Here is a 12,716-nt window from a genome sequence, read left to right on the forward strand (position 1 = left end):
CAGAAGCAATATTTTATCTCCTGTGGTATGCTGCTGGTACAGAAATGTTCAGGCTTACTAGTTCATCGGGACACAGGAAAAGTCTTCATCACCTGTGTGAGGGAGTCATGGGAAAGAACCCACTGCAAAGACTGCATTGAACTCTGGGTTTTGGTTTTTTTGGAGGCAGCTGGAAAATATTAGTAGTCTTCAGAGCCAATATACAGTACATATTGAGAGCCAATAAATGATGCATATTATTGCAAATTCCTGTACACTTCTGCATTTTATAAAACAGATAAGTAAAATACTCACCTAGCCAGATCAGTTCCCCAAGGGATGCACGTTTCTAAGTAGAGGACAAACCAAAAACACAGAACAGAACACAAATTAGCCAAATAGAATGGCTAAGTGGTTGAAACAAATGGTTTTGGGATCACTGAGTAAGGACCGTGACCTCCTTTTGCATCAGTCAAGGCAACTGTGAAACTTTGTGAAAGAATCTCACCGCAAAACAGATGCTGGGCTATCTTAGGTAAATAAATTACAAAAAAATAATAATAAAAACCTCCTCTACACATTTTACAAAGCACAGCTGTGTAAATATTGCATGAGACAGATGAGAGGGGGAGAGATGTAACTTACACTCTTTTTTTAAGCAGAAGTTAAGCTCTCGGCACTGTTTATTAACATTCCCAGTACAACCATCACTCCACTGCATAGCACACAGTGCGGCTACTGTAGTCCATGCACATGTTTTGATCTTTGCTTTAGAGGAGAAAACAGGCTTTAATTTAAAGGAAACATTTTGACCTGAAGTTAAAATGTGCAGTGAGAGGTGTTAGGGGACAGAGAGAAAATGCTACAGGACTGGGACCAGGAAGCAGACTGTATTACATCTTTCTTTTTCATTTCCTTTCCCATACTGGGTCTGCCACACTGGCTCTAGGTGTTCCCTTGGTTCTGCACAAAGTGAGAAGCAATCCTGAGATCTTAATTTCACTGAACTGTATACCCACTGCAATTTTCCTGTTTCTCAAGTGCCAGGTACGGCACATTCCAGCTTACAAAAACTGTGGATTTTCCCACAGAGAGGAAAAAAATAGCTCTTCTCAGCTAGACTAGAGGCTCACCTAGCACGGTATGCTGTCTCTGACGAGCTGGTAGTGGACACTTAACGAAAGAATACAACAGCAGGACAGGCATCCAGTGATGCTTTTCAGAGTACAGCCTCCCAGATTTTGGCAGCAAACAGCTTGGTTTCATGAGCCAGAGGCTCTATTTGCATCTTTGTGTTTGACAGCCTTCAGTGGACTTTTCTTTCAGAGATGTGCTCAGCTGTTTTTAACCCATTCTTTATTTCAGCCTTCTCAACATCCCACGGCAGTGAGTTCCAGTTTTACGCTGTGCTGTGTAAGGAAGAACCACTTCTTTTGTCTGATTCCTGATCATTTTGCTTGATGCTCCTTAGTGGTTGGTTTGGGTTTTGGTTTTGTTTTTTAATTTTTTTATGCCAGAAGTAGTGAATAAATCATTCCCTGGTTGCTTTCTTTCAAGTTGAGTGCAGCCCCAACACTTTCACCACAGCAGTTAGTGAGCATAGGAAAGCAGAGAAATCTCTCTAGTAGCCTGTTAGATCAGGTAACAATTTGGCTGAGTAGCTGCAGAGCTATCCTATACCTCCAGGAACGTATATGTGCTGTGATAACAGCTGTGTTATTCACCTGGAGTGGGTAGTCTGTAACCTTGACCCATAACCCCAGAGACTATGGTAGCAGTGCTACCCCATACAGCTGAGCCCCACTGGAGTGACTGTAATAAGGATGCTGCAGCCTAAATAAGGGATGCTGTTTAAGTACTCTCAATTTTTTTCCGTTTTCTAGCTCCACAATGACTTAGAAGTTCATCATTGTCTTCATCTAGTGTGAATGCTGGCTACAGTTTTATTCTGATTCACTGGTGTCTTGCTCAGGGGAGAGCAGATGATCCATAGCATCCTCCACCTCTGCTTGTCTACACTGCTCTGGCACAGCCCACAGGCCTAGTGAGATCATCCTTTCTGCTATTCTCTTACATCAATGGCTGCCACTATTTTTAGTGTGGTATACACCAAAAAGTGTAACATTAGAGATCCCGTTGCTAAAATTAGCTGGGAAGGTATAGGCTGTTTCACTGTTTTGTTCATAGTCTTCATTTGCCCTGCTGGGATTTGCATGCAGATCTTTGAACCCCCAAAAGCCAGCACCGTCAGATGGTACCTGTAGTCCTCATGTCCAATAGCAGTATTCTTGGTAAGAACAGGACTGTTTTATATCAGCAAGGACTGGAAGCATAGTCTTAGGTTCCACCTCTGGGAGGGAAATACATTTTATTTTAAAAGTAAGGTTTTACAGTTAATAGGAAAAAATATAAATGTATAGACTTTCTTTGCACTTAGTGTAACGTCTCATTTTGTTATAGCAGCCCACATTTGTCTCCAGGAGTATTATCTGTGATGCAGTACACTAATGCACTACCTTGCTCCAAACAGGAGAAAGCACTTTGGATGTAGTCCAGATTTAACCCTGTCTTAGGGCTTGCATTTACCGTTAACCAAAATAGCGGCAAATGAAAGTAAAGCATCATCCTGATTGTTCCTCTAATCATGGCCAGTCCTAGGTGAGAGGTGCATCTTTGAAGCAAAGGGTAGTGGTCGTTCTCAACTGTTTCATGACTCCACTGCTTCACTCTGCCCTTTCAGTCCTTGCAACCTACATCTCTCTTCCATTCCTTGAGTGAAAACCTCTTGGCCGCACCTAATCTGAACATGGCTGTGCAAGGAGCTGCTTCTGACTGTCAAAGCAAAGGTTCAACATCAGACATCAAAATAATTCCTGAAAAGAAACCTCTCATCCATGTGGAATTGCAAATGCTGGCCATTTGGAGATTTTAAAAATTAAAAGATCCCCAAAGCAGCTCTATTTCTTATGCAAATCCTTAGCCAAATGGGAACTTGTAAGTATTAAATAAAATGTTTGTCCTCTGTTACAAAATGGTTCTCTAGAAACCAAATAATTTGGGGGAGGACAAGTTTTAAGAGGGCAGAGCAGTCTTACAAACACTTCTCTCATGTCCTCTGCACTATTGCTGTTGAGATTACAGTGCTATTTCTCTAGGAGTGGTTCAGCCTAGAGAAGGGAAGGATCCGGTGATACCTTACAGTGGACTCCCAGTGCTTAAAGGGGGATTTTAGCAGGGCCTCTTGTGACAAGACAAGGGGTAATGGTTTTAATTAAAAGAGGGAAGATTTAGACTAGATTTAAGGAAGAAATCTTTTACAATGAGGGGCGTCAAACACTGGCTTGCCCAGAGAGGTGGCAGCAGCCCCATCCCTGGAAACATTCAAGGTCAGATTGGATTGGGCTGATGGAGTTGAAAATGTCTCTGTTCACTGCAGTGAAGATGGACTGGATGACCTTAAAGCTCCCTTCTGGCCCAAACCATTCTATAATTCTGTGATTCTCTACTTACGCGGGATTTTTCTCTTTAATGTTATATGGAAAACCCTGAACAAAAACTGGCACTTAATTCAGAGTAAACAGTGGCAATGACTGACTAGACACCTGATGTCAAATATACAACCACCCTGGGAAAGTGAAAATCCATTGCTTTCTCATCTCTTCCAGTTGTTGCCTTAAGTGTACTATTCATAAAATTAACGATTTAAAAATGCATCAAAACATTATTTTTTATATTTGTAGCATCACTTTTAAAAAATGGTTAAAAATCGATCTGCTGGCCTCTTGGGGAAATGCTGTAATGTTTTTGGCTGTCTACTACATTCTGCTGCCAGCTAAAAGTACCATCTGGCTTGTTTAGGGCCCTTTTCCATATCAGGTGCTTCCAAAATTCTCCCCGACCAGAGGATTGTTTCATTGGGTTGCTTTGCCTGCTGAGGCATGTGTCCTGGGCTGGGAATCCTACTGCTTCTGTTCTCTGCCATCTTGCTGATGGTAGTGTGTGTATGTCTGGGCACAGATCTTGCTGCCTCTCTCCCGAGGACATTTGCATCATTGTCAGCTGCACATATTAAATTGATATGCAGGGCTCAGAAACACGTATCCCGTCTTTTGTCCCTTTGTTTGTGCAATTGTTGTGGTTTTAATTCTTCTTTGACACCTGGAATATCACAAAGCCGCCGATAATCTGTTGGCTACTAAGGGAAATGACATAGATAGAAGGATAATGTGTGTCAGACTTGTATCTAGATAATTGCAGACACACCCCGAACCCTCGCAGCTCAGGGAATGAATATCCTAAATCCGTTATTAATTTGGAGAGTCATATGTGGCAGTTGGCTGCAGTGTCATCCTCTCGCTGCAAGAGTCACTTGCAAGGGATTTTAAAAGGCGGTTTTGGTTAATTCTGGACTGCTGTGTTGTTATGCCTAATACCGGTCAAGTTGGGTATGGTCTTGCTGCCATTTCGTGGCAGTGTGAGGAGCTGTAACAAAATGGGGTTGATGTCCTCACTCCTCACTGAAGGAAGGAACCTTTCCATGTGCCTTCGCCTGCAAAGGCATAAGATACCAAGAAGACGGGAGATGATGCAGTATATGTGTGGTACCAGTTGACAGTGACACCTCCTCCTCAGGATTCTTTGTTTTTCTAGTTTGCTGTTTTACTTAGAAATAGGAATCTACCCCTCAAAGGATTTATGAGTAGATTTGAAGTATTGTAATTGCTAAGTATAGACTTTTGATGTGATCATATGGAAAGATGGAGTGTGTTTTCAAATAGATACTGCCGTAAGCTGTCTTGTCCTATTTCTAAAATTCTAAGTATTGCCATACACTGCTGACTTCTCCTGTCCATCCATTAAAAAGTAAATTATGAAGAGTGCTGAGACAAACAGATAGTAGGTTAACCTTGTTAGTAAATACCAGGTAGCTGATCTGTACCGCTAGAATGTTATATCACAGCCTTTCTCTTCAATATAGGTTTATGAAATTATCTTGTTACTATATAAACTGCCTTCACAGTGTACATTCTTCCAGAGGTTTATTGTTCTTTGTGTGTTGGCACAGTAGCATGACTCTGAAGAGTCAGTTCATGATGTGGTGAATTTTAAAGACTTGGGAGATGGCCATATCTATTTTTCAGCAAAGGAATGAAAGCTGCTTTTTTTTTTCCCTAAAGTATTAAAAGTTTCAAAAGATGTGCTGAAATGAAAAGGAAATAATAACTAAAGACTGTATGGGAAGTAGTGCCTCAAAGTACTGACTTTGTGTGCTTGTTTCCCCCAAAATCTTAATATTTTAAGTACAAATTAATATTTCAAAACAAATAAACCTGTTTGGTGAACTGGTAAGATAGTTGAAGTATATCGCACATTATTCATTTATTTTTGTGTGAGTGCAATAAAAATTTTACAACCTGTAATCTTGTTCTTTTAATAGGGAGAAAACTATGCAAAATATGTTGCTTAGAGTATTAGATAAGCTACAGTGTATTAATCAAATATTTTCATGATATGAGGGCAGTTGAGAAAACAGTACAATTTTTGCTAATGGCACTGGTAAGTAAACGGATCTATCATTACATTGTCATGAAAAGTGACATTGAGCAGAAACACCCTGCCAATCCCTAGAAGATAAGTATTTAATGTAATTAGACAGACACTGTCTCCTTTGTTGAACATAGCATTAATCACCCAGAGAAGTCGAACTTTATATGAAATGGCTTTTTCTGATATGTTTTTGTATTAGAAAGCTTCTTACATGGTTTTGTCATGATGATGTATTTGAAGGAATGACTGCTATAGCTATATGGTTTTTCTCATATTTTGCTGTTCTGTGTTCCATAGTATTTATTTTTTTTTAAATTTATTTAGCAATGTTACATTATATAGCCGTGACTTGTTTCTAAGTGTAGTAACCTATGTGCATTTCGAGCTGAATCTCTTTGAAACAGTTAATGCGTTCAACTCATGAAATATAGAAGAAACACAAATAGCTTCCATTATGTTCTTCAGTTCTTCCTATGTGGCGTTAGCACAGGTTCATTGTTATGGCATAAGCAAAATGTTTCTTGCCTCAAGTGCTAGTTCAAAATATCACAGAAAAAAACCACAACTTCTTTATGTAAAAATCTCATTGTTAAATGAAAAATGTTGCCCCCTTCCAGAATTCATGGGCACTACATTTTTTTTTTTCATTCTGTTGCTTGTAATTTGTACTGTGAAATGCTGTCTGGTTATGAACTGGTATCAACTTGAATCAGTGCACAGCTGTATTTCCCCACCTTCTCAGTGGTGCAGAGGGCTTTGAAGGGGAAGAATAGACTTTAGTCAAAGATGACAGCGAACTTCACAGAGTAACAGGTGGAGGTCAAGTTGGTTTATTTGTTGGGATGAGCACAGTGCAGAGATGAAAAATCTTTGCCATAATAAGGTTTAGGAAGAAAATGCTGACTAGTCTAAGCTTTGATTCCTGCTGACAGATCCTTTTCTAGTATTCATTACTTGATTTCACAGTTCAGGCAATTTTAAGAGGCTTAAAATTATATTTCTGCTCTCCTCAATAAAACTTTTCGATCACTTTCTAATTTTTGCTTTAAGTAAAGTTATAGGGACTCCCTAATATATCACTCCTGCCTTTAGACTCTCACAAAGTCAATATGCCATCAAAAATTTAAGGATAAGCTTTTTTTTTTTTTTTGAGACCCCTACTTTTACTGATTATTTTTGTAAATGAAGTAAAAATTTCACACGTAGGCACCAATTCAATTAGCAAATTAAAACTTCGGGAAATCTCTGCTGAAAAGTGGATAGTAAAATAAGCGTGATGCTTAACAAGTCACTGTTCCTGTCTGGACATAGGGGATTTTTGTGTTACTGGTAGCGGCATTAATGAAGCTACGTCAGCCCAGTGTGTTAAGTTTCAATCACCAGGTGCCGATGAGCCATGCTCTATCCTGAAAGGGAGTCACAGCAAGACCCCAGATAATCAGAGCAGAACGTCCTGACATTGTGTGGCAGTGCTGGGACTGTGCTGACCTGTCGGCATCGTTGCATATCAATGCAGCATCACAAAGGGACTTCAGAGGGTTGAGCTGTGAGTGTGGGAGTCTCTGCTAGGTTAGCCTCCTGTCCTTCCCCTGTGCCAGCTGCTGGCAGGGGAAGGCAGGCGTTTCTCCTTTCCCACCCTTTTTCTTCCACCATCACCACCTGCTTCCTACCTGCTGGATTGGGCAGAATAGGAGTATCTTTAGCCATTTTGCTAAAATCTTCCCCATCAGACTTTCTATTACTTCTGCATTCATTCTTTGCAGGAAGAGGAAACTCACTGGTCAAACCCTTGGACACCAGAATAGTTGCATGCAGTTTCCCAGGGAGCCAGATAGCTCTAAAGCTTCCCAGTGAGTGACAGTTTCTCTCTTCTATTCTTCTGAAACATGTGTTTTACACATATACTGAAAAATGTTAATATCAATTTACAGCCAGATTCTTGCTTTTTTTAAAAGAAGTATGTAGAATCTCCCACAGTATATACACTTAGAGCACCTCAGCACACATGTCGCTTTTTCATGTAGGAAAAAGTGTTGGATGCTCTTATACACATAGCATCATTGGGCTTGAAAGCTGTTAGTGTATTCAGAATTAGTGGCAAAAACACTGGACTTGCCAGCACCAAACTGAAACCTTTTTTTTGTGTGACTAGTAGAAATCTCATGGGGGTAGTAATCCAAAAAACGGGGAGGAGGGGGGTGTAAATCTGTGCATTTGGATTCGAGTTTCTTCAATATCATGTTATCAGCTTTGTCCTAGAAGTCCTTGAATAGCAAATTGTTGGAGGCTGGGAGAGTATTTTGGAGAATTATCACTGTATGCTTTCCCTGGTCTTTTACTCTTTTCTAGGCATCCATTAGTTACCACTGTCAGAGAGAGGATACTGGGCTAGGTGGATCCCTGTAATCTGATTTGGCATGGCTATTTTTCTGTGTTCCTAAGCTCATGAGATCAAGTTATGTAGGATTATTTCATAATGCCAGGGCAGCGGTTTCTGAGGTTCGACAAAGCTATCTAGTAAAGTGTCTAATAAAAGAAAAATCCTGTCCCATACTGTAGCTTTCTTGGTCCAGTGAAGCAGCATCCTCATGCATTCAAATCTTGTAAAGTTACTTCCGATAGCTCCCTCTGTCCCTTCATTTTTGTAAGCTTAAGTGCCATTTTCCTACTTGCAGCTTAATTGAACCTAAATGCACCCATTATCTGTTATGGTGTTTTGGTAATTTTACTATTTGCTCATAAGTTTTCCCTTAAGCAAACTGAAAGCTTCCCCTTTATCACTTCACTGGGCCAAGATTTCACACAGTATCCTGCTTGCTACAAAATATGATAGTGTTCTCTCTCACCTTGTTTCTTTTTTCTTCTTTTACTTTCTTTTATAAAATTAGGATATCTAAGAAACCCCGAGCACCGTGGAGCACTACATGGTGGGTGTGCTTATTCAAACAATGCCAATGCTCTTGTTCTCGGTGTATAGACATTTTGTGTTGGTTGGGGGGATGTACCAGGTGTCCCTCTCATGTGGGTTCTCCGGCGTCTTATGAGGAAAGAGCTCACGCCAAGCACTTTGCAAGAGTAACAGCACTGGAGGGAGTACTGACATGTTACCTCTGCCCTTCCTATGCCTGTTTTCATGAAATGTGTGGGGACTTTTTCCCTGCGAGCCCTCTGCCCCTCTGTCAGATGTGCTTTAAATTGCTCAGCAGATGAGAGAAGTGTTGGGCAGATCACACAAGGAGACCTGCAGGCAGCATGATCGTACACAGCTCCTCTGAAAATGATGCCAAAGCCAAACTGCTGTGTTCTGCCTTCTCTGCAGTGGAACGCTTTTTTTCCAGGGAGATTCTTTGTTCCTCCCAGAGTCCTGAAGCAATTGGGAATGCAGAAAAATGAGGCTGATTCTACCTATCTGATATCACCTGCCTGAGAGCCGATCTGTTGGAAAGCAGCTTAAGTCTCTGCTGCCTGGGAGCTGCCAAGCCTTCCCCAGGAGCTGCTGGTGGCAGGTCCGCTCACCAGTGTATAACTGGCAAAGGACACTTTCCAGTACAAGAGCACAGCAGCTGTAGGTCAGCTACAAATGATTTTTTGTGTTACAGAGAAATGAGATGACTGTTCAGTCCTGTGACTGTCAAACCTGGGCAGTCAAATGGTGAAAATACCAAGAACCACTGGACAGCAGTACATAACAGCTCCATGAGTACACTCTTGACCTGTCAAATTATAAATCCATTGCAGTTTGGTACGATGCACATGAATTCAGTTTGCAACTCTGTCTTTCTTTGGAATATCGTATAAATGCTTCACCTCGAATTGTGCAGAAATCAGATGACTTTACAGTACATGCTAAATTACCTGAGCTATTTTCAATCCTGACCACAGCTCTTTTATTAATTAAAACATATGTTCAATGGCAGAGTATACCAATTAAGTCTTCAAGCCCAATATTAACACCAAACTTAGTCTTGTCATCATAAAAGTCATTTAAAAACATTACCATGTAGTAACTGAGGTCACAGGTTGAAAAAATCTGCATATTTACCCATCTCCATCTCATGCCTTTGGCGTTTAGCAGCCATCATTGTTATATATAGTCCAGGTAGCCAGTGATCTTTTGATGACATGCAAGTAATGAGCAAATTAGTTTTGAGAAAATCTAAAAAAAAAAAAAGGCAGAAAATTTGACTCCATCCTCTTCAGTTACTAAAATTCCCTTTAGTATCACTTGAAATTTAGCATCCATATGCATCTCAGGAAGATATAGTTGAAACATAAATCTATTCTGGGTCTTTTACTTGCAAAAATATCATACCTCAGCTATAATCATATGCAAAGACTTTTTAGAGGGCTTTGTAAATGCCATCCAAATTTATGATGGCATTTTTTGCCTTACAGCTATAGATGTTCCATCCCCAAAGCACCCACATAAAGGTATATTCTCCTATGGATGGCTGCAGTTTGCCCCTGCTGCTATATCTAATCTGCCAAGTATGCTGAAAAACTCTCAAATAACATATGAAATGAAACAAATGTAGTCATGAATTTTAAATGACAAGATGTCTAAAAACGTCATTAGAATTTTTTTTAAATTCTTATTACAACAGATATTTATACAATGTGAAATGATACTGAAACTAACATTATATCAAAGGGAACATTATCTTACTGCTTATTACACTTCTTATTGATTTTTTCAAATATAAAGCTCATGCAAATATATTTTGAAGAAATTGGTTGAGTACCAGTTTATTAGTTACTGAAAATAAACATTTGGACAACAAAGCAGGAGTAAAGGCTAACTTAAGATATCTAAAACAGTACACATGATGCAGTAAACATAGATACAAACAGTTAATATAATATTCTTTATGGGAACATTTAAGGCAGATTTTAATGTGGTAGGGTTTTAAAATAATGATGAATTTTGTGTTACTCAGTTTTAGAATTCTGTAGACAAGATTTTCCTTTGGTATAAACTGACATTTCTCCTTTATAAATACAGCAGTGCTCATTTACAAAGGAGAAATTTCAACCAGTGACATCAGAATTTTGATTCTAACTTGAATTATCATGTTTGGCTAAAAATTGCTGAGAAGTCCCAAAGCATTTAAAACCTAAAGCCATTGATCCATTTAATGCGCCTTTGGCACCTCTTTCTCTTCGTCCTTTTTGAACATTCTGGTCGTCATTTTAATCAATCTCTTTTTATTAAGTTCTTTGGCTCATTTACTTGTATGTACATTTGCTTTATTTTATTTGGAACATTTCTTTTGTAGTGTCTTGAAAAAGAGTTGTGACATTTCTTTTGGATAGCTTCTTAAGTATCTGGCAGTCACCTATGATACAATGTTTGTGGGTATGGATAGATTAGCTCTGTTTTCCTGATGAACTGTCAGATGTCGAGTTCTGAGGAAACTGGTTCTGTGTGTTGGTCATGCACATGCAGTAGTTTGATAAGCAGATAGAGGGGGAATTTTCATTTTTCTTCTGTTAAAATCACTGTTCATTAAGCTGGATTTAGTCTTGTGAAGCAAGGTACTCCCTGGCAGGTAGTTAATCAGTGATCATGGTAACTCAGAATGCGGTCAGGGGAGCAAGTGTCCATTCAGAACGTAGAAACTAAAGAGCACTTCATTAGGATGAGTGAATTTCCATCTGCATTGTATTTTGTGTATACTGGAACAACTGATACAGTAAACTGATGGATTGCAGTTAGTGTAATCATATCTCAGCTGATGACAAATAAAGTTTGCTCAGCACTAAATAGAACAGACTTGCTGTGATTGACAGTAGCACAGCCATCAAAATTCCAAGAAGCTTGAAATTAGGAATTTCCGAGGATAAAAAAAAGCAGCTCATCAGCATTTCTGTTGATACTGATTTCAGTGAAATTCCTGGTATAATTTGCACATCAGGATGCAAATTCCTTGAAAATTCTCATACACCAGTTTTTTCTTCAACAGCCAATTTGTTTTTCTGCATCATCTGTTTGTTCTGCATGTTGTTGAGTTCGTGGCAGTCTGAGCTTCCATGATTCTTTTTCATAATGTCCCTTGAGAATGAAGACCCAAACCATGTTTCATTCATAGCTTTTGTTATGAAATCTCCATCAAGAATCTAGTGGCAGAGAGTTACTGGGCATATCGGGGTAATTATCTAAGAGTCATCTTTGGAGCTGAATATTAGCTGGTCTACCAATGTGGCTAATGGTATTGAGTTATTGTTTAAGATGTGTGCAGTCAGCATAATGTTACCAATTAATCAAGTGAATTTGAATGGATATACAGATACAGATCAAGATGTAGCTTTAGATTTGGAGAGAAGGCAAATGGTTCTCTTGCGCTGCTGTGACTCCAGTCACTCCATCAAAGTTAATCCTGATTTCAGTAAATCTGTTAGTAAGGTGCACAGGTATATGGAAAATAGGTTCATAGATATTTGTTTGTTCTGGGAAGGATTTGTGCATTCAATTCTCACACATCATTTTCTGGTCCATTTAAATATGTATCAGCCTCATACATGAAAATTTGAAGATCTTTAGCTGTACTCAAGGAAGACTCTTATGTGGTGCACTTCTAGTCCTGGCAAACATAAGGAGGTAGAGGGATTAAAAACATCAGTGTTCCAGTGCCCCTTAGAAGATCAGGAACATGAAGTATTCCTGTGCATTCACTGATTAAACTTGGGCTGGAGGTTTGCGAAATGCAGAGTTTTGGAAAGTCTTACTGCGGGACTTCAACATCCGTGCAATGGCTCCAGTAACCAGAGTCTCTCAAGGACAAGGATCCCATTTACGCTTGCATTATGCATTGAGCAGAAGGGTGTGATGCATGATGTGGAATGAACAAAATAACTTGTGTGTTTAGGGAAATGCCAAATTAATGAAAATTCAGAAAGCTCTAATGTTGAAAAGGCACACAAATTCCTTGATAGAAATATAATGCTGCTAACAGTTTCAAGATTATTGTTGTCTGAATTTTCTGCTTATTGTGTTCTGCAATTAAAATTCTTTTCAACTGAAAAACCAATGTCAAATTAATATTTCCTTCTGGAAAAAAATACAAAAGTACACATCTTGTTCCATTTAGCACCATCGTGTTTTTTGATCTGGTTCCCCCTGTCCAGTGAAAAAACAGATTCATGCTAATGGGAGCAGGCTAAGACCATACATGTTTGGCATACGTACACTT

The 12,716-nt window shown here is 39.3% G+C and overlaps 1 protein-coding gene across 15 annotated transcripts in view; it reads left to right on the forward strand.

Annotated features, from left to right (window-relative positions):
* The window catches only part of NFIA (nuclear factor I A), a 358,619-nt gene that overhangs the window by 289,276 nt on the left and 56,627 nt on the right, over window positions 1-12,716 (forward strand). For 6 of the 15 annotated variants that reach the window (XM_069861900.1, XM_069861899.1, XM_069861898.1 and 3 more), the window contains 2 exons: window positions 7,290-7,376; window positions 8,415-8,453. The exons of 7 other annotated variants lie outside the window; for them this stretch is intronic. In XM_069861900.1, coding sequence (XP_069718001.1) covers window positions 7,290-7,376; window positions 8,415-8,453 — 126 coding nt within the window. The remainder of the gene's footprint in view (window positions 1-7,289; window positions 7,377-8,414; window positions 8,454-12,716) is intronic. 2 more of the 15 variants (XM_069861902.1, XM_069861905.1) reach the window with 1 other exon arrangement.

Source organism: Phaenicophaeus curvirostris, chromosome 8 (genome assembly GCF_032191515.1).
Source record: "Phaenicophaeus curvirostris isolate KB17595 chromosome 8, BPBGC_Pcur_1.0, whole genome shotgun sequence".
NCBI lineage: Eukaryota > Metazoa > Chordata > Aves > Cuculiformes > Cuculidae > Phaenicophaeus > Phaenicophaeus curvirostris.